Source organism: Mirounga leonina, unplaced genomic scaffold (assembly GCF_011800145.1).
Source record: "Mirounga leonina isolate KUSES-001 unplaced genomic scaffold, KU_Mleo_1.0 Mir_180, whole genome shotgun sequence".
NCBI lineage: Eukaryota > Metazoa > Chordata > Mammalia > Carnivora > Phocidae > Mirounga > Mirounga leonina.
The window spans coordinates 2703294-2730668 of NW_023270469.1; the positions used below are offsets into that span (position 1 = coordinate 2703294).

Here is a 27375-nt window from a genome sequence, read left to right on the forward strand (position 1 = left end):
CCCTGGGCACGGGCGCTCAACACCGAGCGGCTCTACGAACCAATGACAGCCCAGGAAACACGCCGGCCTCCCCCGCACGTCCCTCCACGCGGCCCGCGGAGACGCACGCGCATGCCCGCCCCGGGCTCCTCCCTCCAGGCCTCCACGGCGACGCACCCGCCCCCCCCCCCCCCCCCCCCCCCCGCTGTCAGCGCGCAGGCGCGGCGAGAGCGCGCGAGCGGGTGACGTCACTCCGCGCCGGATTCGGCTTCTGGAGGCGTCGCTCGCTGACTGCGTCGTCATGGCGCTGAAGACGGGTGAGGAGCCGCGGGAGAGGCGGGTGGGGACCCACCTGAGGGGCAGGCGGGGGGCGGGCGGGTGAGGGGCGGCCGGGGACCCACCCGGGGCAGGCGGGGGGCGGGCGCGTGAGGGGCGGCCGGGGACCCACCTGAGGGGCAGGCGGGGGTCGGCCGGTGAGGGGCCGCCAGGGACCCGCCCGAGGGGCAAGAGGGGGGCGGGCGGGTGAGGGGCCGGCGGGCAGCGGGGGCCCACCTGAGGGCTAGGCGGGTGCGGGGGCCCCCGGGGACCCACCCGGGGCAGGCGGGGGTCGGCCGGTGAGGGGCCGCCGGGCACCATTCCGACGGGCGGGACCACCGGACAGGCGGGAGGGGACTGAGCGGGGCTCGGGGGTCCCGCCGGCGCCGGTCTCGGACCCTGATGTGCGACCCCGTCGGTGGAGGGGAGACAGTGGGGAGAAGAGAGAGGACTAGAGCCGTGCCCTGGAGGTGTCCGTGGCCGTGCCGATCGATCGTAGCCACCACGCGTGGGGTCCGCGCTAGCATACCCGCGGTGCGGCGAGGGGACCCAGGCTCACAGCTGGCGGCAGGGCGGGACTGGAAAGCCGCTGAGCTTCGCCGCCGGGTCGCTTGACCGCTGTCCTCTGAAATGCTTTCCAAGGCCTCGCTGTGCCCGGCCCTGCCCGGCCCGGCCCGGCCCAGGCGCTGGGATCACTTGCTGCATTGCGCCCGGGCCCCAGGGGGTCGCCCTCTGTGGAGAAGAGCGTTGGTGATCGTCGCGGGGTTGCTTGGCAAAGAGCCCCCAGGACCGAAGCCCACGGTGAGCCGGAGCCTGTCAAAGGCAGGCTCCGCAACCGGGAGCAAGTGCGCTTCTGCCCTTACCACGGCTGCAGCCTGTAACCGGCTCGGCGCAGATTCTGCTCGCTCAGATGCCTGCCGAACGCCGGCGCTGAGCGCAGAGCTAGGGGTGGAAGTGTGGGTGAGACCCCGGGTGACCTGACAGAGCCACAGCCTGTTGGGGGAGGAAACTAGGCAATTACACCACGGGGTTCAGGCATTTCACGCAAAGGTGTGTTGCCTTTTATTCCTAGTCATTCCCCGTGTTTTTGTCACTTTCCCAAGGGCAAGGAGCTGCCCTTTCACTCTCGCTGCGCCTCCCAATCACCACTATCGCTTTCTAAATGGGAGTCCCTCAGATGTTTGTGATTAATTGATTCTCCAGAGCAAGGGTCACAATTCCTTAGGTTTCTTGTGTCCCGCACGGTATCCTGCGAGGTGTTGGGAATGTTGTAGCACCCGTGGGTTATTAGTGAAAGAGACAAGTATATTAACCTTATAGTTGTATCAACATGATTGTGTTTGGAAAAAAACAGGGTGCTCTGGGTTCCTAAAGGAGGGCAGCTGCCTGGAACTGGGCTCTCTGAGTACCTCCAGGGGGATGTGGTGCGTCAGGCAGACCTGAAGGGAGAGGAGGTACCAAGGTGTGAAAGGCACAAAGGGATGGGCAGGTGTGTGGAAGCAGGGACCAGTAATGCTTGAGCCACATTTTGAATCCACCGCGAGCAGTGATGGAGGTGAGGCTGAAGTGGGCAGCAGGGCATTGTAGGCTAGAGCTCCTTGTGACCCTGTGACAGAGGGATCCCCAGGCAGTGGAGCAGAAGGCGGGGGTGCTTCCTGGAGGTGGTGCTGGAGCCGAGCCCTGAAGAGTGATGAGGGTTTATCGAAGGGACAGAGAGCTGAGCAGATTGGCAGCAGACACCTTCAGTGCAGAGCTCCCAGGAGGAAAGAACAAGCCAAGTGCTGGAAACTGCCTGTGTCGGCCTACTCAGGCTGCGTCTTACAGATGTGTGTTCCCTAAGCACACCCAAATCTGCAGTTTTGATATCTGGAATGGCTTTAAAGCACAGCTAGGGGCAGGAGGCCCGAGAAGTGTTTGTAGTGGACTCCAAGAGGCTCTGGGACTGGGCTGCATGCTGTGCTGAGGAGATCTAGGCCTAGCCAGAGGGCGTAGGCAGTGGAAGCCTTTGGCTCTGGGCCCTTATGCCTTAGGCTACACGTGGAGAGTTAACAAATTGAGGTAAAATGGGCTGGCGGCAAAGTGTACCTCGGTAACAAGATTGGAAACCACCTGTTGCCCTTCAGAAGGGGACTGCCTGAGTAAATTTTGGCCTGTCCCTACAATGGAATACCGTGCAACTTCACAAAAGAACAGAGGTGCTCTCGTATACCACGTGGGCTGATCTGCAAGATATTTGGCAAGAACACCAGTGTGCAGGGCATTGTGTGCTGCGTAGTGTGCCACATTAGGGAAAGGACATGACAGGAAGTGTCTTCTGTGTGGGCCAGAGGTAACCTGGGGGAAAATTCATGAGGAAAAAAGGGTGCGCTGATTGCCCTGGGGGAAGAGAGCTGGTCCCCAGCAGGCACCGAGGAGAGAGGCTTGTCAATATAGTCCCCTCGGCATGTTTTCAAAGTCCATTTATGAAAAATAAAATTTTAGAATATAATTGATTCACATGATTCAAAGCCACACAATTCAGAAATGTATGGTGAGAAGCCAGCTGCCAGCCCAATTGCACCACCCATCCAGGTGATTCCCAGCAGTCTCTGGCCCTGGGCTGCTCCCGTGGGTCACTTTTCAATATCCTGCACTCATTGAAGGGAGACTGAGGACCTGTGGGGTTGTATCTGCCCCTCCTTCCTACTCAGGTGATGAGAGGTGCCCCAGCCACACAGAGTACATGTAGAACCTCACATCTAGCTGTGGTGCACATTGGGTTCTCTGAAGAGGTTGTCTTTCACTGCCAGCTTCGGAGATGCACATTCCCTAAGCCCTGTGCGTGTGTCCCTACGGGGACTTTCAGATGGTGCAGGGTAGTCAGCACTCCTCTTCACCAACGGTTAGGGCAGGTTGGTGTTGAGAATTTACCAGTCACCGAGATGACCTCATGATGAGTTCCTTGCCTCATGATTCTCAGTGCTGGCTGCATGACAAATTGTTACGAAAACAGATCAAGTGGATAAAGTGATTTGAAACAGACTTCTGTACAAGTACGAGGATATCCTTTAGGACCAACAGAAATGAAAATTCAGTGAATATTTTAAAAATGTGTCTTTGTGAAGGTGCTGGTTTTATGTTTTTCCACCTAACTGGAAACTGCTTTTTATAGTTCTCCACTCCAAGAGGAACACATGATTAATGCAGATTTTATTAAAACTGCTCCAATCAAATTAAAGAATATTTGTTGACAAAAAAATGCGCTTCTGAAGTTTGGTATAGAATAAGAAATTGCTATACTAATAAAGGGGATTGTAATTGGTAATCCAAACTAATAGGTGGTTTACAAAGTGCTTAGGTTTAAGGCAAGCTTTCTGGGTTTACAGTCTGCATGCACTAATCATAACTATGTCAAAACTAATTAGACCAAGGATTGCAGTGCGTTGACTGATCAGAATGTGCGTTTCCCAGCAAGGACCTGAGGAAAGCTTGGGTACCTGGCTCGCTTTGCATTTTGTTCTGCTGCTCCTATAGCTCAGTAGAGCTAGGTTAAACACCTGGGTTGTCTTGAATTTACTCTGTTTTTGGACTTTAGCAATTTGTTGTGAGTTTATCACTAACCCTGATTTTTCGCCATAGAGCTGAGAAGCCCTGGATTGGTCTGGCGTGACGGAGTGCTGAGGGTGCAGCTGGAGCAGGCACCCAGCAGCGCCCGGCCTGCACATGTGGCAGGACTCCTTTCTGCCACGTTAACTAGTCCCACTCTTTGTTGCCATAGGTGTTTCCAAACAGGACATTCGTGAACAGATTTGGGACTACATGGAATCACAAAATTTAGCTGATTTTCCCCGGCCTGTTCATCACAGGATTCCCAACTTCAAGGTACTGAAGCATTCCTGGAGCATTCAAAAGGAAAACAGGCTATTCCTGATTGAGAGCATTAGTAATGCACTTAACTGTCCTGCTTCATGGTGGATCCGAGTTGGGTGAACAGTGAGTAGTAGTGCAAAATCCACACCACTGGCCCGCATGTCCTTTGTGTTTTGAGATGTCCCTCATCTGTGTTCCTTAACCTTCACTACAGCCTCTTGCCTTTCTGTGCAGGGTTGGTGGGTTGGTCATGTTTTGCCACTTGACATGGAGTAAGATATTTGTCCTGGCTGGAAGCATGTTATTGTTGTCCCTTTTCTCAAAATTGGCTCCCTTAAGAACAGCAAGGAGTGATGCCCTCTGAGAGGAGGCCTGGGCCAGCATCTTTGGACAGCGGAAGGCCTCGCCGGTCCCTGATTGATGATTCCAGGCCTCAGTTTCCCCACTGTTCAGAATAGAAGATAATCAAAGATGTCTGTTTATGACACTGTTCATAGGAAACAAGTTTGCTTGAATGAGTGAACATACACAGCTCATAATTTCGGCATGCGTGTTTTCCACAAGGAAAACGAAGTGCTTTTTGAAAATACACTGGTTGCTCTATCCGGCCCAAAGGGGTGTGGCTCATTTACTTGCCATCACCCCCCATTTTGGCTGGACTTTATCTTCCCATTCATGGCTTCTTGGAAACAAGCTCCCACCCTTCTCTGGTCCTCAGCTGAGCTGGTTCTGAGGCCATCCTGGGCCTTTGAAAAACTTGTTTTTGTATGTTTTTGTTGCTACTTTGTTTTGCTTTAGTGCTTGTTATCCCAGGGAGAGAAATATACATGAAGTACAGGAAAAAGAGAAAGATGCACAGGATCAGTAAAAAATGTTTAGAAAGGAACCAATTTGGAGAGGGGTGGGAATTCCAGGTTAGTGGTAATATACTCCTGTTTTGGGCAGTTATTACACAGCTATGTTCGTTTTGTGAAAATTCATCAAACTATACACTTTCTACACCTTTTTGGAATGTATGTTTTATTTTGGTTAAAATTAAATTGGGGCTTGCTTTCTCAGCCCCTTTCTACCCTGACTACTCTCCCAGACTTCTTTGGGTGACTCCTAGATCTTGTCTCAGACTTAGTGCACCCCACCTGTCTGAATGAGATGCTAGACCAATCTGCTCCTGCGTGCAATAGGCCCAGGATCATGCTGTCCGGTCAGTAATGTGCAATTGCATTTGAAAACAGGGTGCTTCCCGTGCTGCTGAGCATTTCCCACGTTTGCAGGCGTTCAAAATGGCCAGAACCATTAAAGTCAATCCTGATGCTCCCCAGACAAATGCTCGCTTCTTCGTCCTCAACGTAAGTGCAACTCTGTCTGTTTGCCTAACTAGGGCTCTTATCTGGCTTGCCAAAACATCAGAGACCTAGAAGTTTTTGCCAGAACACAGGAAGTTAAAGTGGACCCCGATAAACCGCTGGAAGGTGTTCGCCTGCTGGCGCTGCAGGTAATCCCATTTTCCTGAGCCAGAGCCCTGGCCACTGATAAAATGCATTCTCCAGGTGGCTGGCAAATGTGTGCAACTCATATATTTAGAAGGATGGTGCTTCTGACTCGCTCCCACACAGAATATACCCTCGGAGTTTTTTTTTTTTTCCAGGAAGAGTCCAGAAGTCTTTAATTTGTCAGAAGTCATGAATATTCCTAAATTCAAAGATAAAGGACATTCACAACGATGACCTTGAGGCACTCTTTAATCTGATGTGCTTCATCAGAAGGGAAAGGTTATGGTTATTTCCTTCTGCTACTTTTTTTTTAATTTATTTGAGACAGCACATGAGAGGGGGGAGGGTCAGAGGGAGAAGCAGGCTCCCCGCCGAGCAGGGAGCCCGATGCGGGACTCGATCCCGGGACTCCAGGATCATGACCTGAGCCGAAGGCAGTTGCCCAACCAACTGAGCCACCCAGGCGCCCTTCTGCTACTTTTATATTATAATTCTTTGATACTTGATAACCCATGAGTAAGAAATCTGATGGAGTCCCCAAAATTTATAAATCAGAACAGTGTTTCTTAACTTACATACTTAGGCCCCTGTTCAAGGAAAAAAAAAAAAAACTCCCCGAGAGTTGCTTTAAATTCACTAACTAAATTTAATAAGTATAAACAGAAAACTTGGTATAAATTTAAATGTTCATAGCTCTTATGCAGCTGTAAAACCACAATAAACCTGTAAGTTAAATACAAACAAAACTGTACAAGCAGGAACATCCATATATCAGCACTGATTTATTAACAAAGCTGCTGCTGCTTTGTTGAGACAACTTACTCTTGATGATATGAATCCAGATCTTCAGAGTTCCTCCTTAGGCGACCGAACACGCCTTGTGTGGCCGCTCAGCTCTCCCTCAGCTCCTGGGAGGCCTTGGTCACGCAGTGCACCTTGCAGCCTGTGTGGAGAAGGGGATGCCAGAAAATGATTTTACAGGGAACGAGGAGGGTGTAGGGATCCTCCTCTGGTTCTTTCAAGGATTGCATGTAGGGGATTTTGTTTGCTGATTGTTTGCTGATTGCTGTTCAGCCCCAATAGAAGCCTCCCAATCAGGCCCTTCTGGAAGCATTCTTTCTTGCCAGCCATATTTTCCCAATCAGTAATTCACTTTAATGAACTAGAGGAAATAATAGCAGCAGAGAAGAGCCCGAAGTGAGTGGTTGCCTTGTGTGAGGACAAAGCTCTGTCAAAACACTGCACTATATTACCTCATTTAATTCAGCCAACAGCCCTGTAGGAGTGATCTCTGTTGCCATATGACATGGAGTAAGCTAGACACGGAGAGGTTAAATGACTTGCCCAAGTCCCCCATTTGGTAATGGTGGAGCTGGGATTCCGACCCACACTGTGACTCCAGAGCCAGTTCTCTGCGTGTATGAGGTTCTTACCTGTCAGCCCATCAGAGCACAAATCAAAGCCTTGAGTGTGTTGGAGATTAGTCAAGACATCCTGTAGGAGGAGTGCAGCCAGGTAGCAGGATGGAATAGGGTCCTCACTGTCTGTTTATTCAGGGGAAAGAAAGCCAAGCTTTGAGAATCTGTTGTATTCCAGGCTCTCTGCTGGGCACAGGGATAATAGTGGTGAAAAAGACATAAAGACATGTGTGGTCCTTGCGCTGTAGGGCTACAGAATCCTCTGTGTTTCTGGAAATGGAAACTTTAGTGGTTTAAGAATCACTTGGGAAGCAGGTAAACCTGCATGCTCCACAGCGCACCTAAGTGTAGACAGGGATCCCAATGCACATGGCCACAGTCCATGCCTGGGGACACAGTGGCCTGTGCTTGGGGATACACAGTTTCCCAGGCTCAACCCCAGACCTTCAGTAGGTTTCTAGAGTCTGGTTTTTTTTTTTTTTTAAAGATTTTATTGGGGTTTTTTGTTTTGTTTGTTTTTTGCTTTTTTTTTTGGAGAGCACACACAAGTTGGGGGGGGGGGCAGGAGGAAGAGGGGGAAGCAGATTCCCCGCTGAACAGGAATCCTGATGCAGGGCTTGATCCTGGCATCATGACCTGATCCTAAGGCAGATGCTTAATCAACTGAGCCACCCAGGCGCCCCTAGAGTCTTTTTAATAAACACCCCTGATGGTTCCTTTAAGAACCACTGGCCAGGCCAGCATTTGCCAACCCTGGCTGCTTGTTAGCACCACCCAGGGAACTTTGAAAATTATCTCTTGCTGATGTCAGGTTCTGAATCAGATGCTCTGAGTGGGTCTGCATACCCACTGCTCAGGTGATCTAAAGTACAAGCAGCTTCCAGAAAAGGGAGCAACCATCATAATGGGCAGTACACCAGAATCTTCAGACTGTGAATGAACCCAAACCTTTCACACTCCAAAGGAGAAGAGCACATGGTCATGACTTGTGTTGAAATATTTCTCTCATGGCTTTAAGTAAGCCAACCTGTGATTTTACAGGTCTTATATTGGTCTCAGGCTGTCATCTCCTGCACAAAAACTAAAATATACTCTTTTTACACCAAAAATTTTAAAATTTTACAGTTGCCTCATGGCCTGCCCCAGCATAGTCTGCAGAGATGCCTGTAACGGTGGTTCTGGAACTTCCCTGGGCATCAGAATCACCTGGCAGGCTCATGAAAGCAGATTGCTGTGCCTGCCCCCAAGCTTCTGGTCATTTCTCACAGGTGTCCAGGGGCTGCACCTGCTGGCCAGGGGCGTGCACTTTGCGAATCCATGCTCTGGGACTCACAACAAGGTGTTTGGGAACTAAATAGAGGAAAAGGGGCCTGTGGACTCAGGTCAATGCAAAATATCGATTATAATGAGTGTTAATCTCTGAGACTGGAACTTACTGAACAGCAAACTGGTTATGAAGGCTTGAGATCATGCAATGCAGGTTTCAAACAAAAGCATTGTGGGCACCTGGGTGGCTCAGTCGGTTTAGCTTCTGCCTTCAGCTCAAGTCATGATCCCGGGGTCCTGGGATCAAGTCCCACATTGGGCTTCTTGCCCAGCAGGGAGTCTCCTCCTCCCTCTCCCTCAGCCCCTCCCCCCGTTCCTGCTCTCCCTCAAGTAAATAAATAAAATCTTTTTAAAAAAAAGGAGGCATTGTAACTGTAGTATGTGATGCTGGGAGGGGAGGACACAGGAAAGTTCTGGTTGGAATTCTAATGAGAACGGACGTTCGTTTGGATTTACATTGTCACTTTGTATCTGTAGTGATTTTGAGTGGCAAGTAAAGTAGAATTCAGGAGTTTGACAACTCACTGCCTCTTCATCCTAAGTGGGGTGGAATAGTGGCCCTGAGTAAGATTGACCACCATACGTTATTTAATTGGGTTTGCAAAGAAGTCATTTCCTTGGCACACACCAAAAGATGCCGATAATAGTCACTTGCTTCTGCCCCTGAAATGCTAATATACACAAGTTTTCTATGTTTAATTTTGTAATTTATTGATTGTCTTTTTTTAAAAGAGCAAAAAAACATTGTTGGTCCCAACACCACGACTGAGAACGGGGTTATTTAATAAGATCACACCACCTCCCGGGGCAACTAAAGACATCTTGAGGAAATGTGCTACCTCTCAGGTAAGTGCAGGAGGCCGCATCACCCAACAGGAGAGCGCTGTTCTCAGCTGAGACTTCTGGTGAGTTAGAATGTGTAAAATACACCACAAAATTGAAATTCATTTTTCACAAAGCCAAATGAGTGGAGATGGCAAAGTATTCAGCAGTCCTATCAGCAAAGGAGCCAAGTAGAAAAACCATGAATGCATGTGTTCCATTTGAGTCACCCAGTTTCTCTTTTGCACCAACTTGGCAGATTGTAATTTCCCTATTCAAAATGAAGAAAAAATGAGTTATCGGATGGTCTGGCACCTTCTGAGGTTAACGTGTGCCGTAGTCTGGTGGCCCCATAGCATTTTTTAAGTGCCACCAGAGCAACTGGGAACTCAGGAATTTCCAAAATACTTGGATTGGAAATTGCCTCACCAGTTCTGAATGATGGTTTTAGTAATTCGGTGATGTGTTTTTCTTGAGTGTTTACAATGTAGTAAAACTGAAGTTTATAAATACATCATGGTGCCCTGTGGTGGCATTTGTCCTGTATTTTGCAGATAAAGAAATAGAATTTGGTGATTTTTTTCAGAGTCCTAGAATAGATCGTAGGTCATTTGATGCCTCATCTATTGGGAATAAAAAATAGGGCATCAAGATAGGGTATTAATCTTTTTAAAAAAGATTTTCCACTTAAGTCTGATATTTAAAAATTGAATTTTTCTTGTTACTTATTGATAACCTTCTTCCAAAAATAGAATTTGATATAGCTTTCAAAAGTACGTGTAATAAAGTAAAACAATAAAATATATGTAGAAAAAACTGCAAAGGGAAAATGAGAAAAATAAGAGACAGTCATGGTTCTGGGCGGTGTTCAAAAACACAAACTGTGTGACCGTCTGCAGTTGGCAGACGCGGGCCGCAGACAGGAGCTCACATTTCCCAGAGCCGGCAGGGAGTGTGATCAGCGGTTCCGGAGTCGTGGGTTTGGGACGGTACCAGCGGTTCCCTTTCTGGGGTTGAGGTCCAGGTCAAATGTATCTGAGGGTCCATCACAGGGGCCTGTGGTGGTTGTAGGGGTCTGTGTCCCCCTTCACGGCATCCCCGCCCCTCTGAAAGGTGACTGCCACGTGGTGTGTTGGCAAAAGTTCCCCGTGACGCCTCAGTACCGGCTGGTCCCTTACACGTGCCCCTGAAAGTGTGGCTGGGCCCGGGGTAGAGCCGGACCAGCTCTCGCGGCTGAACTTCACTAGGGATTGAGCCGCAGAGTTCGGGCTCTGTCAGCACATGAGACACTGGAACCTGAAAAGGACGTTTCTGTTTTCTCGATGGCACAGGGGAGAGAGGCTTTTAGGGCCTCTGTGTGCAGCTGCCAGTCGTGGTGCAGTCGTTATCTACTCTGCCAGAGCTTAGCGGCAGAGATACTGCCCCCGTGTGGCTCGACTCTAGGAGACTCAGATGTGGCCTTGCCTTTTGGCAGAGAAGTCTCTGAATTTGTCCCTTAACACCTCTGCCACCGCTACGTCCCAGCCACCTGTGTGATCTCGGTGTCTTTGTATTCTCTAACTCAGGAGTCTTCCAGTAACCACCTCTCTGGGCACACAGAAATGTTTGTCAGCTGAGGTTTTGTTGAATCAAACAGGACTTTGGAGAATCGGGGAGACTCCTGGTTGCTCACACTCTGGCCAACAGAGCAGGTGAAGCTGACCGAGGGAGGGAGGAGGAAGTCTGATGGATCGAGTTTCAACACAGGGGTCTGCTCACCAAGGCTGCCAGGCACCAAGCCCATTAAAACAGGGCTGAGGATGTGGGCCGTGGGTGTGAGATGCCAGCTGCATGGCCATTGTGAGATTAAGCAAAGCAGGCCTTCCCACCATGGGGCACAGTGGGCCTGTGACTGTGGTCTGACCGCTGAGAGCCCCAAAGCAACCCCCTGTACTGATCCCATAAGTGACTTGTCATGTGCTTGTAGACGAGGCATAATACCACATGCCGTGACCCTCTGGTCCCAGGCACTGGTCTGTACAGTGTCCTGATTTGGCCCTTAGATTGACCTGTAGCCCTTGTTATCTGAGACTCGTGACCATATCAGCCTCCGTACTCTGTAAATACAAGCCTCAGTTAGTGTAAACGTGTGTATTTTCAGTGCATTTTGGTTGAACAAGTAATTTTTCAGAAGTGAAGCACACGTGCAGGTAACAGCCCCAGTGTTTTATACGTTATTTGTCCCATACTTTCACTGACCACGTCGTAATGTGCTAAACGCACTACCCCCATGATCTCCTTCCCTTCCAGCACCCGTCCGGCAAGGCAGTGGCACCTCTGTCTTAGAGGTGGGGAAACTGAAGGTCAGCTTCCTCCTCTTGAGGTCACGGGGATAAGAGGGATCTGGACCCGGTTCTGTGTGACTCCTGAGCCTGTGGTTTAACCACTGTGCTCTTCTGCCTCGTGGGAAGACATGATTTGCTCAGTATTGTGAACTTAACATCTTACTCATTTGTGCTGTCAGTTCCAAGTGGCATCTTTCCTGGGGAAGAAATTGTGGGAAATTATCCTAAGATGGTTTCTGAGCCATGGTTTTCCTAAAATGCCATTTCCACAATGCCGCGTGTTCATTGTAGGGCATGGGTTTGCCTCATGCAGGAGGTTGATTCAGACCCTGAGTGCTGCTCGCCTGTGAACTGTGAGGTGCGGCCGCCGCTCGCTGCCCAGGAAGCATTCAGGCCCACGTCTGTGTTCACAGGGCGTGAGGAACTACAGCACTCCGGTGGGCTTGGATTCCAGGGTTCTTGTGGACTTAGTTGTGGTGGGGTCCGTTGCTGTTTCTGAAAAAGGTAAGATTAAAATCCGAAATTCCTGGATGTGACCTGCAGCTTGACGTTCTGCTGTCTGTTCATCTTTTAAACACTGAAGGTAAGTAATCTCAGTTTTCCGGACACACATCTGTCCTCTGAAACCACTCTATCTCTCATTCATTTTGAAGAATGAACGCAGTCCCTCACACTCAATACCTTCACAGTATTTTCATTTTTCTTAGGAAAAATAAAGTGAGATCGTCTCTCTTCAGGTGGTGAAAGCTATTTCCTCTATTCTTAAACTACCTGGAACTGGAGCTGGATTTATTTGTAGTATGTCAGTAAATAGTTGGTTTTGGAGAATCTCCAGGGAACAGAAAAACCTTAGGCTCTAAACCTTGTTTCTGGTAGGGAGCAGCAGCCTCTGGGCATCACAGGGTGTCCTGAGCCTGCCCGGGGAGGCCTGGTGCTGTGCCGGTCAGGCAGGTGAGGGGGGAGGGTGTCCCACGCTGCTGCCTGCCCTCTGCCCAGCCGCCTGCAGGACTTGGGCCCCTGTGGTTCCCCTGGGACCTCTTCCGCCTCTGCTGCTCTACTCCAGGCCTGGCTCGACTCTCTTCGGAGACGATCTGGTTATACTGCTGCTTATACTGCCACGGCTCAGTGGGTTCCACGAGAGGTCAGCCCGTCACAGACTTGCGCCTGCACAATGTGGTTTGGGCCCCCTGCTGGGAAAGCATTCTCTCTCCTTCCCCTCCAAGAGGAAGAAGACTGTTCTAAGATGCCTATCCTTAAAACTGTCCCTTTGGAAATTAACCAGCCAAAGCCAAGATCTTCCTTCAAGAGAGGTTTCTGGTTTCCAACAAGTAGTTGATGAGAGATGCTCTTCAGTCATTCATTCCAAACCCTGAGTGTCATGTTTTTAAATTTTGGCCTTTCATATCTTCACCTGGAGTATACGGTGTTTGTCAGCTCTTTGCGCTAGTACGTGAGACATGGTAGTGCTTCGTTCTTTGCTTTCTCTGTATTCTCCGTTACAACGCTTTATCTGTGTTATCAGGGATGGGTTCCCGTGAGCACATGTTCCCTGGGTGCCTACTGTGGGCCAGGTGTCAGGCCAGCCCTGGGTGGTCTCTGCCTTGGGCCCACTGACCCGGAAGAGCAGGCACAGCAGCTGTGCTCTGGTATGATGTGCTCGGTGCTACACACAGAAGTCAGAACTGACATTGGTGGGGGTCATAAGAGCCGCCCTCGGGCCCTGAGCAGGGCAGCGTCTCAGAAGTGACCTCAGGGTTGGGTGTTTTGGAGAGAGGTGGAGCAGGAGAGGACTTTGGGACAGAAGCGGCAATGTGTTCACATAGGATGGTCCTTCAGTAGGTTGGGGTTGGCTTTTCAGAGACCAGGAGGCCAAAGGACAGGATTGGGGTTATACTCTTTTGACAGTGGGAAGTTAACAAAGAGGTCTTCTTTTAAAAGATCAGGAGTTTTCTTTCTTAGCTGAGGGTATATGAAGAAGAAAACAGTATTTTATAAATGTCATCATTCAGATAACCCCCAATTAACACAGCAAAAGTCACCACGCGCACGTGTAGAAAACTGGAATAGCACAGAAAACACCACCTGTGCTCTTCCCAGATGCCCACCGTCGGCGGTTTCTTGTGTTGACACACAGAGATGCCTGTGAGTCCACACAGGTCTTGCATTCTCTGTGCGGGTTATGTTTGTCCTGGTTTTGTTTTCCCAGGAGGGGCAGCAGCGCATACAGCACTTTGTGCCCTGCTAGATGATGTCTGGCCAGGGTCTTTGCCCATCCCTGCAGACTGATGGGCACTTAAGATGTCACCAGGGTTTGGTTTTGGCTTTTCCCTTACAGATCACACTAAAGTGAGGTGTAGTCTTGTGGAAGAGTTACTGTGTGCCTTCGAGGGCCATCCGTGCGATAACTCCAGCAGAGGAATTGTTGAACCAAAGGGTGGACTTGAAATCCTGGTGGCTGTTGCGAAATATCCCACTAGAAAGGTTGCCTACCTCACATCCCCAGCACCATACACCTCACATCTCTCCCTACTCCCTCGTGAATAACTAGAATCATCAAACTTCCATGTTTACCAATCCAGTAGTGAACAGTGGTAGTTCATGTGCCATCTGATTGGCCTTTAATGGTGAGGGAAGGTGGTCATTGCTCACGTTTGCCGCTCACCTGCCTGCCTCTGTCTGCGGACTGTTCTATCCTTTGCCGTTTCTCCTCTGCACTGTCTTTCTCACGTTTATTTGCTCGCATGATTGGAGGTTGGTAATTGTAAAAGGAGCATGACAGATGAGAATCTCAGAAAGATGCATGGGCAGTGATGCCTTTGGTGAGGTTGCTGATGCTGATGTTAAGCAGAAGTTAGAATTTCTGCGGCACCATGGGCTTCCTGATGGCAGGATACATTGGTTCTTGTGGGAGCCAGAGGCATTGTCATGTTTCCTGTCTTGCTGCATTCTTACCTGCTCTGGAGCTTCTCATGCAGCTTCAGCTAAGACTTCCGTGGTCCCCACCTAGGAGTCCACAGTATGGGACTAGCTCTGCCAGACCCAGCCCTCTTCCAGGGACTGCTGGACTTTTCAGAAGACAAGGTGATGTCATCTTAAATCACGTATTCCTGATTTTAATTTTTATTTCCCCTCCAAGAGAAATTGATTAAAAAGGTTTTGTTTTTAGTAGGAATTTTTTCTTAGTCTTTTTAAAAACTACTCTTTTCGGGCGCCTGGGTGGCTCAGTTGGTTGAGCGACTGCCTTCGGCTCAGGTCATGATCCTGGAGTCCCTGGATCGAGTCCCGCATCAGGCTCCCTGCTCGGCGGGGAGCCTGCTTCTCCCTCTGACCCTCCCCCCCCTCATGTGCTCGCTCTCATTCTCTCTGTCTCAAATAAATAAATAAAATCTTTAAAAACAAAAAACAAAAAAACCTACTCTTTTCATTGCTTTTAAATGTGAGTTCTGCTCACATAAACACAGATTCCGTTTCTTTTTGTAACACATCTAAGAGACTCAAGCTTCACATCAGCATGTGCTGACCCCTGTATGTATGCGGCGTCGGCATGCCCCGAACCCCACTGTTGAGGGCTGCCTGTGGGCTCACTGTGGAAGTTTCTAAGGAAGTGCCAGGGATATTGAGTCCAAGTTTCTGCTTCTGCTGTGACCCAATGAAACATTTCCTCCTGAGATACTGACGCTCTGCATGTCTCTTAGGCTGGAGAATTGGGAAGGGAGAAGGTTACGCTGATCTGGAATATGCCATGATGGTGTCAATGGGAGCAGTCAGCCAGGGGACGCCTGTGGTCACCATCGTCCATGACTGCCAGGTGCTGCCCATGAACGGGCCAAGCAGAGGCTACTGCCACACCCCCGAGCGAGTGGGTGGGGGGGGAAGGAGACAAACTGGTCTCTGCCTTCATTCCACGTCTGCTGTGAGTGGTGATCAGCCAGAGCTGGATCTGTGTGGCAGTGAGGCCTTATCCCCATGGGTCTGGTGAGCCCTTTGCTTCTACTGCACGGTGCTTTGAGCACAAGAGCTGCATTCCCTGTCAGCCCCCTCACCCACTTCTGTTTGACCAGGTCATCGACATACCTGAAGCGCTGCTTGAGGACCACGACCTAACAGTGGACTACATTCTCACTCCGACGAGAGTCATTGCCACGGGGTGCGAGCGCCCAAAACCAACGGGAATCTTGTGGTCCAAGGTGGGTCCTGTGGCCAGCAATGGCCTATAGCTCAGAGGCGTCTCCTCATGTGTGGTATTCTTTGGCATGGCAGCTATCCCTAGGCCCAGCATGTCTGTGCATTAGAATCACCCATAAGCTTTTAAAAATTCAGCTCCTGCATCACAGTCTCCAGGCACAGGCCCAAGAATCTCCTTTGCAAACCTGTGGGATTCTGATAAGCAGCCAGGTTCAAGATCTTCTGCTGCAAGACACCAGTTCTAGATGGCAGAAGGAACAGTCCACTCAGAGGGCCAATGCCTTGACACCCTGTTTGCCAGCGCGTTTCATCTCTGAGAGCTGTGTCCCACCATCCTGGCCACGACAACGTACTGTCTCATCAGCTTTTCTGTTCTAAGTCCAACTTGTCTTGCTGTGACCTGGGTCTCCAAGCAGTACCCACAGCCTTCATTAGCTGATGCCTTTGTGACCCCTATCTGCAAAACAGTCAGCAGTACACGTTACATTAGTCTGCAGAAGGAGTTCGATCCCAGAGGCCAGCCTATAGGTTATGATCCCACCCGCTGGCAAGCAGCCAGAGTTAACTGAGGAAACAGGGAGAGTTGTGCTTCGTTTGGATTGAAGCTGTTGTTCCATGTCTTCTGTTCCTTAAACCTGAATCATCAGAGTTGGATAGCAGCCTTCCCTTGGGCATGGAAAACCAGTAACATCCAACTCCAAGGTTGACACCAAGATGGAACACTGCGGCACAGTGGGCCTTTCCCACAAACACCACAGCAAGGCGGTTTGGACCCCCTGGGGCCTGTGCTTCTCCTAGGTTAGCCCCGATAAAAACGGAGAGGAGGAGCACGCGTGACCCAGAAGCGAGCGGATGGGTCTCTCCGGGTGCAGGCCCAGTGCCATGGGGAAGGCATTGGCATCCTTTTTGAATATTCAGATATCCCTTGGTGTCTTTCGTAAGCACTTGGGTTTACCTTGGAAGTCGGGTCCACAGCTTCTCCTTAAGTGAATGCTGCTACGTGGGTCACAGGAGCGAGGTGGCATTTGCTCACAGCTGAGGGGATGGGCCTGGGGAGGCTGCACAAGGGGCTAGTCACGGTGAGGCTGCAGGTCCCCCGGAGGTCAGCACTTCATAGACGAGGGCCGACTGCAGCCCACCTTAGGAAGATTCCGGGTGGTCTCTCCAGGAAGAGAGAGAGGTGTTTTGCTTTGGGGACTAGCCAGTTACCTCCCGCTGATTTTAACAAAAATACAAGAATAGCAACAGATGATGTTATTGGTCATGTTAGGTGAAGAGACTCCCTCTATGTGAAAGGAAACCACACCAACCAGAGGTGCCAGCGACACGGCTGGCCACACTGTGTGCAGCCCGTCAGGGCCAGCACTGTTCGTTGACATCCCAACCGTCTTGCCCTCTTCCTGGAACATCTCATCGCTAGTGAGGCCTGGGCCAGAATCACAAACTCTGAAAGTGCCATTTCTTATCTTGGGGTCCTGTGTTTTTTGTTCTTCCACACCTGGGCCTCCCTTCGCATGAATCATTTGAAAGCAGCGACTTTCTCCAGCCCCTGGGGCTTTTGTTCTGGCCTCGCTACTTATGCAACCAGAGTGAATTTTCATCGACATTGGGAAAACCATCCCTGAATTCCACTGAAGATTTGGGGAGGGTTGGGGGAAGTTCAATGCTAGGGTATGGTATTATTTCACATGGACTCCTTGATACACATTGGCATATCCTTCTGTGATTTTCTACCCATAGACTTATTATCGTGTAGGTATTAGGATCCCAGATTTTGCCTCTTGTGTATTTTGTTGGAATATATGGATTCACAGTTCCTTCTAAACACTGCAGACCTCTCAGATGAAGGTTATGAAATACATACAAAATGTATTAACTCGTTCTTACTGCACAAAGATTGTGCAGCATTTGACTCCCTGGCCTTTGTCCCACCTTCTCAGAGATGTGCGTGGTGTCCCCACCAGGGGACCAGGCTGCTACGGACTCAGCTGTCCACCTGTAGCTACTTCGGACAATGGGCTCCCTCAGCCCACCTGCTTTTCTCTGCCTGTGCCTTGTGGTTTTAAAGACAGGAGGCCAGATGGGGCAGTGGTTTATTTATTTTTAAAGATTTTAATTATTCATTTGACAGAGACACAGCGAGAGAGGGAACACAAGCAGCGGGAGTGGGAGAGGGAGAAGCAGGCTTCCCGCTGAGCAGGGAGCCCGATGCGGGGCTCGATCCCAGGACCCTGGGACCGTGACCTGAGCCGAAGGTAGACGCTCAACGACTGAGCTACCCAGGCGCCCCGGGGCAGTGATTTAGAATGAGCTTAGAAGCCGCAGCAGCACGTCTCAGTCGCTCTATCTGTGACCTTGGTGCACCCTCTGCAAGCCCCCCATTTGTTTATCTGTAAAGTGGGGTGCTGTCAGTGCTGACCTCACGGGCAGTACACGCGACGTGCCTGCTGAACTTGGCCGTTGTCACTGTTGTGGCTGTCACAGGTGTGAAACGCAAGTCAGTAATTGTGAGAAATGTACCTGGGCACCATCACTGCGGGCAGAATCCTTACAGTTATCTCTGAGTGGTTTACTGAGCCAAGACGGGGCCTTGCCTGTGTCTCTCCATGGCATTGTGTTATCACCGTGTGCCCTTTACTGCCTCTCAGTGAAGGAGAAAGAGACATTCCTTCCAGAAGGTGCGTCTGCTGTGTTCATGTGGGGTCCTCCTTTCCCTCAGGGCGGCGTCTCACCTGGTGTGCACCTGATGACCTGTAGAACTCTGGGGGACTTGGCCATGTCTGAGCTACAAGGTGCCATGACTGCCCCACTTCATCCACAAGCTGCCTCCCCTGAGAACCTAGAACTCCCAGAGCCCCCCGATCCAGCAGGTCTACCCTGGTGAAAGGATGTGCTTTCCCCAGGATCTCTGCCTGGCTGGTGCGTTGTGTAAGACACCTGGCCACTGAGGCATGTCCTAAACCTCTGGGCCGCGCTTCCAGCTCAGGTGGTCGTTTAGTCTCTGGGACAGTAATCCAGATGTCCCTGCCTGTGGACAGCCGTGTGTAAGGTGATCTACAGTGGCTCAGGAGCCATTTGCCTGCATCCCTTAGCTCTGGCAGGAGTACATTGATGGTGGCTAAAGTCCCCAGCAGCTAGCTTCCGGCAGCTCCCCTACAGCGCAGTCAGTTCCCAGGGCTGCAAGGTGTCGGGTGAGTCACGACAGAGCAGCGAAGCATCCTCTCAGGAGCCTGGCTGCCTGCTAGACCCACGTGAGCGCCTGGAAAGCAGCAGCAGAATGGAGCCCTCTGCTCGGGGAAGGCGAAGGCCCTGGGCTTTCCTGGACACACACAGCCCCACTGGGCTGAGCCTCCGGACGGCCAAGACCCATACCTCTTCTATTACTTTCTGCTGAGCTAGAATGAGGCAGAGGGAAGGTGAAATACTTATTTTAAGAATGTCCTGGAGACATGGTCAGGCAGCGGGGTGTGGCTGCAGCCCCAGAGAGACCCAGGGCACCCACGAGACTGCTCCTTGCTGCCAGAGCCACAGATCAAAGGTCTGCTTCCCAGCCCCCTTGCTCCCCACGGTAACTGTGGAAAAGGTACCATCACTGATTACAAAGGAGAGCAGTGTGACACCATTGACCAAAACCTGGATGCCTGCCTTTCTGAATTATTTTCTCCTTGCTAAGGAAATGGGATCCTGCCCGGGTTATTCTTTTGTATATAGACTCAAAGAAACAACTTTGTAGCATCCACAGCTGTTTGGGAAGATTGTTCCCAGATGGTCACCATGCCCTTTTGATTTACTTGCTGAGAATGACAGATGCCGTGAGAAAAAGGATTTGGGAAAAGGACTTCTGTGAGGAACAGCCGTTCTGGGACGTTGACACTTGCTTTCCGATCCCATATATTAGCGTTGTCTGGAAATGACAGCCAAATGTGATCTGACACCTACCCACAACTGGGCCAGCAAGTTAGAAAGGCTGATAACTTCTATAAAGATTCACTATATTTGACCCAGTACTTGAACTTCTAGGAATCTGTTCTAGAGAAATACTTACAAATTTAGATAGAGATTCATGTGTATCCAGTATAATGTAGTGCCTTAAAGTGTTGCAACCCTGTAATTTAAGTGCATATGGTCTTTTTAAAGAGTATTTAATGGCATGAGAAAATGTTTATGGTGTAATAGATATTAAGTGGAAAAAACAGTATAAATTTATATACGTTTGGTATATCATTTTGTATTCATTATGCTAAAACGTGCATAGAAAAGAGATGGAGGGGCGCCTGGGTGGCTCAGTCGGTTAAGCATCGCCTCTTTCTTTGGGCTCAGGTCATGACCGCAGGGTCGTGGGATCGACCCCTCCCTTTGGGCTCTATGGTGGAGCCTTCTTGGGATTCTCTGTCTCCCTGTCCCTCTACCCCCTCCCCCCCCAAAAAAGAAAAAAAAAAGGTGGAAGTGTATCCGAATATTAACAGTAGTTATCTCTGCAACCTGGGAATTCAGATTTCTTTTCATTGTTTTCCTTTTTTTTTTTTTAAATTTTATTTATTTATTTGCGAGAGAGAATGAGATAGAGAGAACATGAGGGGGGGGGAGGGTCAGAGGGAAAAGCAGACTCCCTGCTGAGCAGGGAGCCCAATGTGGGACTCGATCCCAGGACTCCAGGATCATGACCTGAGCTGAAGGCAGTCGCTTAACCAACTGAGCCACCCAGGCGCCCTCTTTTCATTGTTTTCTAAATTTCCCACAGAAACTATACTTTTATAGTCCACACCATTCAGTAGAGAAAACAGGACATTTGAGACCATTTTCCAAGGGCAGCCTTCTGCCCAGGTGTGTTTGCCTCCAGTTCCACAAGGAGCTTCCATTCTCTGCACACTCCTAAGTGGTAAAAACGAGAATCCAAGATGCGTGATGGTTAAAAGTGTGCCAGTTCCTAGAAGTCATGTGCTTGTGCATGGCGGTGACACTGGACCGTCCAAGCTGCTTGTGCAAAGCACATGCCTGTGTGTGAGGTGGGCCGCGTGGGCCGCTCGTCCCCATGTGGCAGACACTTGGGTGTGGAACTGAGCCTGGAGCTGCCAGGCATGAACTCGGCCCACACTCAGCTCTGAACTGGCCCAGCCGGAGGGGACCTCACTGCTCTTGTGGGCCTGTCTGTTACGCTGCCCCTCCCCCTGAAGAGCATAGGATAGGCAGGAGCTGTGGTTTGCAGATGGAAGCTGGCATCTTGTTGTGGCAAAGGTTTTGAGGCGATCGTGTATACCAGAAAATAAATAGTTTTTCTTAGTGACTTCCATGGCCACTCCCAAATAGCACCGTCTGCTTGATTGTTGGCATGGTCTGAAGCAGTGATGGTGTGTGGTCGTTGCCCTGCTGGTCCTTCAGCACGCACAGTAAAAGCATAATTATAAAGGACTAACGCTATGGGGGCTATTTTATTAGTAAGTGACACTTTTGATCAGCTATGTGCAAAAAGATGTCTTAAATGAGCCCTGTTATCTTTAAGAGACACTGTAATTGGAAAGCAAACGAATCCTGCAAGACATGAATGACATCTGGAAGACCGTGCATTCACTGACTCTCGGTGTATCCTTGCATGCTTACTCTATCGAATGATTTCGCCTTGGTCATTGGGAAGTGCCGTATCTAAAAGTATTTTCGATCAGTGAATGATACACATTAGTCTCATGCAAGACAACTAATAATTTCTGTAGAAGTTGTGTTTCACATTAGAAACACTGACAGTGTTCCTGTTTGTTTGCCAGCAGCTGCCCAAACATGTCCTGGCATTGTAGAATGAGAGGGATTCTAAAGACCATCCCTCCCAGTCTCTGTTTCTTGTCAATTAAAGTGAGAGCCAGGAAAAGCAATGAAGCCAGTGGGTAGTGGAGGCAAGATCAGAACTGGGGTCTCTTCCTGGGTTGGCTACAGGTGTCTTGAGATTGAGATTTCTGATCTGTATTGGGTTTAGCATGTATTTCAAGGGGATAGGATTTTTCATTTAATCTTTACAGAGAATGTATATTTATAAATGACATCTGTAAACATCAGAGAAGAGTGGTTGTAGCGCATAAAAAGAAAATCAAATTTGCTCTATGCTATTTAATGGAATGGTTAGAGAAAAGCAGAAATATTTTTTTATGTTTGATTAACGGGCAAAATCTTTCATTTCACATGGCACACTTACAGAACATAACAAATGTTCCTAATTGCTAGCCAGGAAAAACAGCATAGCCCTGCCGCGAACTGTCCTGAGTGTGAAGCCAGCCTGTCCAGTTGGTGCACAGAGGCCTCTGTGTGGCTGAGGGACCGCCATCAGCCCAAGCCACTCCGCAAAGAGCACAGAAATGGCAAGCAGCTGAGAAAGTGGCAAAAGCCACCTTGTAGACAGGGAGATTTTTCCATTTAGAACTTGAGGGTGCAGAAGCATGAGTTGACATTAAGCTTTGTCATTCCTTACCCAGAAAACATCCTGCTCTTGAGATGAGCAGTTTTACGTAAAAGTGACGCATTTGGCCATTTCCATTTCTAAAGATCCGTGTGTGTGTGTGTCAGTGTGATGGTGCTGTAGGCTGGTTCATAATCTGTGCATGGTTAAAACATTCTTGTTATTCAGCTGATTATAGTCTGTCCATGTGCCAGCTCAGGATAAAGTAGCTCCCTGTGATGTGCAGAGAAGGATGTATTTTTGCTTCACATGACATGTTTTAAGTGGATTTTAAAGTGTGGAGCCTTGCCCTGTGGACTGGGTTTCCTGAGAACACTTGCTTTGGCCTGAGGGCACCCTGTGGTTCCACCAGGCAGAAGCACATGGGAGTTTTAGTACTTGGGGCGGTCACCCAGCCAAGACAGCTCCGAGCGGGTGCTGGAGGAAGTGTGGTGTTTACCAGGGTGTTTGTCCTCACTGCTCTTGTCTACTGCTGTCACAGGGGAATGACATTCAGTTCTTCCATAAAAGAATGTAGTCACATGGTTCCTCTGATTGTAATTACAATTTTAAATCTGATCGTCCTTTCTAAATACTAGATGTAGTAACTTAAGATATCCTTAGGAGTCTAATTATGACCATTTTAGGGGCACCTGGGTGGCTTAGTCAGTTAAGCATCCCACTCTAAACTGGGCTCAGTTTAGGTTGTGATCTCAGGGTTGTGAGTTTGAGCCCCGAGTTGGGCTCCATGCTGGGCATGGAGCCTACTTAAAAAAAATAATAATCTAATTATGACCAGTTTAAATCTGTTTTGAAATACTCTGGAAGGACACAAGAATCTGAACTCTTTAAGAAGGTGGACTGGGGGTGTGGGAAGGAGTTGGTTGGCTGGACTTAGATCATCTTCAGGATTTTTTGGTACCAGAGCCTCTTAGGGTATTGGCCCATGAGCTTAGTCATCTTTGGATGAATCAGTTCAGAAGAATTGCAGAGGGTCACATGGAAGAAAACTTCCTTTTGATTAGGAAAGAGTAGCTACATCGCCTACATATCTCCAGGGCACAGACATGGTTTTTGTTTGTTTCTCTGCGTCTCAATAATGGGAAACATTAGAAGGAGCAGGTCTTTCTTTAAGAAGTCTATGGCAGCCAAGCATCTGTGTGCTACTCTGAAGACCCCAGTAGACGAGTGCCACCTGCAGAGGCTTCTGATGTGGCCGTGCCGGGGAGCAAGGGCACTGTCCATTTGGAGAGGGCTCTGACCCAGTGGAAAGGCTGTGCCAAGGTGGAGAGTATTGGTCCACTTAGTGCTAGGAGAGAGAACCAGGTACTAAGTTAATGAGGGGGGCGCCTGGGTGGCTCAGTCGTTAAGCATCTGCCTTCGGCTCAGGTCATGGTCCCAGGGTCCTGGGATCGAGCCCCGCATCGGGCTCCCTGCTCGGCGGGAAGCCTGCTTCTCCCTCTCCCACACCCCTTGCTTGTGTTCCCTCTCTCGCTGTGTCTCTCTCTGTCAAATAAAAAAAAAAAAAAAAATCTTTAAATTAATGAGGATCAGGAGCCTTAAAGTTTGTGAGAAGGTACTCGAATCGACTGTTCTTAGGTGTTTGAGTTTCTTTGAATCTTCCTCTGAATCACTGATCCAACATTGTTACTAGTTGAGCTATTTATTTTTAGAGGAAAGTTTTACCTGTCTAACTCGTATGCTGATCTTTATTCTGATTTACCCATGTTTGTGGGAAGTCCCATGTTTGGACCATTGCCTGCCTTTTGGTAATTGGCCGTTTTCAGGCTTTGTGCCCTAAAGAAGGACAGATAGCATCTCTAAAGAATGAGGATCGCTAAGAAGGACTAAAACTGTGTTTCTGTATCTTTTCTGCCGTGTGATTCCTCAAGTGACAGAAGACCGGTTCTGCCCTGGGCTGCATTGTCCAGGTTCAGCCTAACCCACAGGGCCGCACTATGTGCGGCGGCCACACCAGGCTGGGACCATCAGCCTCCACACTGCAAGCTGGATGGATCGAGGCAGCCCTGTGCATGCAGGCCCCGCTTGTCAATGCCAGTTCTCAAGGACCGGAAACCACCTCACGTACTGGGGTTCTTCTACTGCCTCCTTTGTTGTGCAGGTTCCCAAAAAGCCAAACATGTCCTTTGTATAGGAATCCTGTCCATTGAGACTTAATGTTTTATATAGTGTTACCTTGCAGCTTGGTGACGTGTTGCTAGAAATTGTTTTCAAAAGTAGTGCTCTATTTCAGATTTGCCTTGTTTCTGCATTTTCAGTGACCTTGAAAGGTTTGGTCCCTGAGAAATGCACCTCCAGTGAAGATGGGGAGAAGGAGGCGGCCAGGTGGCCCTGTTAAAGATCCCATCCCACCCAAAGGCATAAGTCGGAAGACGGGGGCAGGCAGAAAGGCAGAAACCCCAGTTATTCTGGAGGTCACCAGGGGCATTGCCGCTTGTGATCGTGTAACCCTTCTTCCAGTAACCTTACTTACTGCTGTCCCTTCTGCATAGGAGGCCTTTGGTTTTCTGCTTCCTGGGCCTCTAGGAGCATAGAGAAACCATTCCCTTCCTGCCAGCTGCCGTGGCACGTCAGGCACAGTCCAGAGGCAACAACCCAGGGTGGCTGTGGGGACCCCATACTCACTTGAGCTGGGGCAGCATGGGGGCTGGGTCACAGTAACTGATTAAGACAGAGGGGTCCTGCTTCTCACAGGGCCAGGTGGGACCACTGGCACAGCTCGGCAGAGAGACTCCTTAACCGAGTAGAGGCAGAGGCCCCTGTGCGACTCTAATTTCTCTTCCCTTCTGACCAAGTTTGGACACCTGGAGAGTAGCTGGAACTGCTTTGCTTTTTCAGATCAGCCGAGAGGTGATGGGGAAAATCCCAATACTCAGAAGCCTTCGTTACCGAGAGAGGCAGGCTGGGAAAGATGTCTCCCTTCAGGATGAGCCCCGGCACCTTCTGGGAACTGGCAGCCAGCAGCCACCTCCCCTGAGCACTGTCAGAAGACCCGGGGACCCACACCAGCCCGAATGCTGTTCGGGGCAGGGGGACGATGGGCCTTCTAACACTGTTTACATTGGGAACCTTCCCCGGGACGCCCAAGTGAGTGAGCTGAAGAGAGCCCTCCGAGAACTGGGTGCAGTCCCTCAGAGGCTCACGTGGCAGGGGCCACAGCGCAGGGCCTTCCTCCACTACGAGGCCCCCACCTCAGCCCAGCAGGCTGTCTCCTGCTTGCAGGGCTTGCGCCTGGGTGCTACCACCTTGAAGGTGGCACTGGCCAGGCAGCAGAAGGCCGGCGATGAGACAGGCAGCTGTGCAGACGAGCAGTACCCTGTCACTCGGCTGTCTCAGACCTGTGAGGATGTGTGCCGCTCTGGTCCCCGTGGAACTTAAGGGGCCTGCGCTCGGGACTCGGCAGAGTGTTGCTGCATGAGCTGCTTTGGGCACCCAGTGCTTTCCAGGATGTCCCAGCCTTCTGTCACTGCCTGCGACCTCCTGATGAGTAGGAAGCTGGTCATGAGTGCACTGTCAGCACGTCCAGGCCCTGCCCTGTCTGGGTCCTTCAGCCTGCCTGCTGGGCATTGTAGCCGTGCTGGCTTCTCTGTGGTAGTTCAAAGGCTGTGGGGAACCGAGTGGGTGATGAGCAAGTGGCAGTAAACGGTGACAGCGGTTGGGAGCGCCTGTGCTCTGGAATTGGGAGGTGGGGGGTTAGTGGGGAGAGGCCCTAGCAGGAATCAGATGCCAAGCACAGCCTGCTGTCCTTGGATCCTTGGTCTGGTCCGACTGCAGAGGGAGAGCTATATTCACATCGCAGAAGCCAAGTCCCCTGGCTGCAGACTGCTTGTCACAGCGCAGTGCTAGTGTCCGCGATGGAGGGCCAATCTGATGTGTGGGTGGCACGCATCTCACTTCTGTGCCTTCCTTGCCCTTCCAGCCTCCCCCCGTCTCTGGGTGAACACCCTGCACTCCTCGCTGTCTTGTAGGAGGTACTGGTCTTGGAGAAGGCGGTCCCAGCCTACGTCACAGACAGTGACAGAGGTGCTCACACAGATTTGCCCAATGCCTGATGTTTCTTGGGTTTTTCCTCCATTTCTCTGTACCTAAAAAACAAAACTGGATTTTGGCTGAACTATGCTTTCTAAACAGAAGTGCTTTTGCAGTGGATCCTGGGCAAAAAGTCAAAGTAAGCACTTAAGTGGAGATTCTATTTTCTTTTTAATGTATATGTGTTCAAAATTTTAATTTTTTCACCACAGCGTCTTACTGAGCATGTTTTAAGCACACGGTCGTACTTCAGGAGGGTATGCCTTGCATGTACTTTGAATAAAACCTTGAGGCACTATCTCCCTTTGCAAAAGCATTTTATCCTTGGTTTTATAATGAAAATACTGTGGAGATGTCAGAAAGTCAGTCTGCCCTCAGATTGCTCATTAAGTGCAGGCTCCTTTCCCCAGGCGTCATGAATAAAACGAAGGGCAGAAATATCTGAAAAAGAGTCCAGCTCCTCTCCTTTGGGCTTCTTGGGCCCACTCTTCTCCGCCTGAACCATCTACCCCATCCACGTGGCTGGTTCCATTTTGTCACCCAGCGCTCAGCTGAGACATGAGAGGCCGAATCTGGTCATCTAACTCCTTACATTTTGGTTTTGTTTTTTTTTTTTTCGGGGCAGCGGTGCCTTGTTGTTTTTCTTGTTCTCTTTTTTTTTCATAATTTTTTCCTGTATTTGATATATTCTTGTTTAGTCATTGTTGACTTTTTTATCATTGATCTTTTATTATTAGAGTAGTACTCCAGGAGATCAGGAAATGAGTTTGTGGTTGTCTTGTTCACCCTGCCCTGCGCCCCAGCTGCGAGGGCACCTGGCAGATACACAGCAGCCCAGGAAAAACGGGAGACGTGGATGGATGCATTAGAGCCAAGAGAGGGAGGAGCGCGCCTGATCACAGCACTGGGAGCGTGTCCTGTGCCCGACACCAGCCTGCCTGGGGCTGTTGAGTCATCCCTCCCAGTTGGGCCAGCTTGCTTGGCTTTGCTGTCCATTACAGCAGGAATCCTCCAGATATGTTGATAAACAGATGATCTGAATGAATTCATCATTTTTATATTTGTGGGAAATAGTTTAGTATAAGCAAAACCCAAGATCCAAGTGCCTGAAATGTAAGTATCCCAAACGTACCAGCCTGCACACCTTTTCTCCTTCTTCTCCTGTAGCGGACAGCCTGGGAGTGACAGTCTCTCCG

At 49.9% G+C, this 27375-nt stretch overlaps 1 protein-coding gene across 3 annotated transcripts; it reads left to right on the forward strand.

Moving 5' to 3' along the window:
* The first annotated feature begins 218 nt into the window (after positions 1-218).
* On the forward strand, positions 219-27375 carry MTHFSD (methenyltetrahydrofolate synthetase domain containing). 3 transcript variants are annotated; one of them, XM_035024644.1, is made up of 8 exons: positions 219-296; positions 4052-4155; positions 5376-5489; positions 9110-9223; positions 11937-12027; positions 15219-15331; positions 15585-15710; positions 24989-27375. In XM_035024644.1, the coding sequence occupies exons 1-8, from the start codon at positions 281-283 to the stop codon at positions 25526-25528; spliced, it is 1218 nt and encodes a 405-aa protein (XP_034880535.1). In that variant the 5' UTR covers positions 219-280; the 3' UTR covers positions 25529-27375. The 3 variants fall into 3 exon arrangements, with proteins under 3 accessions (XP_034880535.1, XP_034880534.1, XP_034880536.1); XM_035024643.1 differs by lacking the exon at positions 5376-5489 and adding an exon at positions 5522-5635; XM_035024645.1 differs by lacking the exons at positions 219-296; positions 5376-5489 and adding exons at positions 987-1095; positions 5522-5635.

Bases quoted from the DNA above. Each gene is read 5' to 3' on its own strand.
- MTHFSD (XM_035024644.1), top strand. The intron at 5,490-9,109 runs GTAAGTGCAACT...TTTTTTTAAAAG, and splicing joins CTCGCTTCTTCGTCCTCAAC to AGCAAAAAAACATTGTTGGT. The intron at 15,711-24,988 runs GTGGGTCCTGTG...TTGCTTTTTCAG, and splicing joins CGGGAATCTTGTGGTCCAAG to ATCAGCCGAGAGGTGATGGG.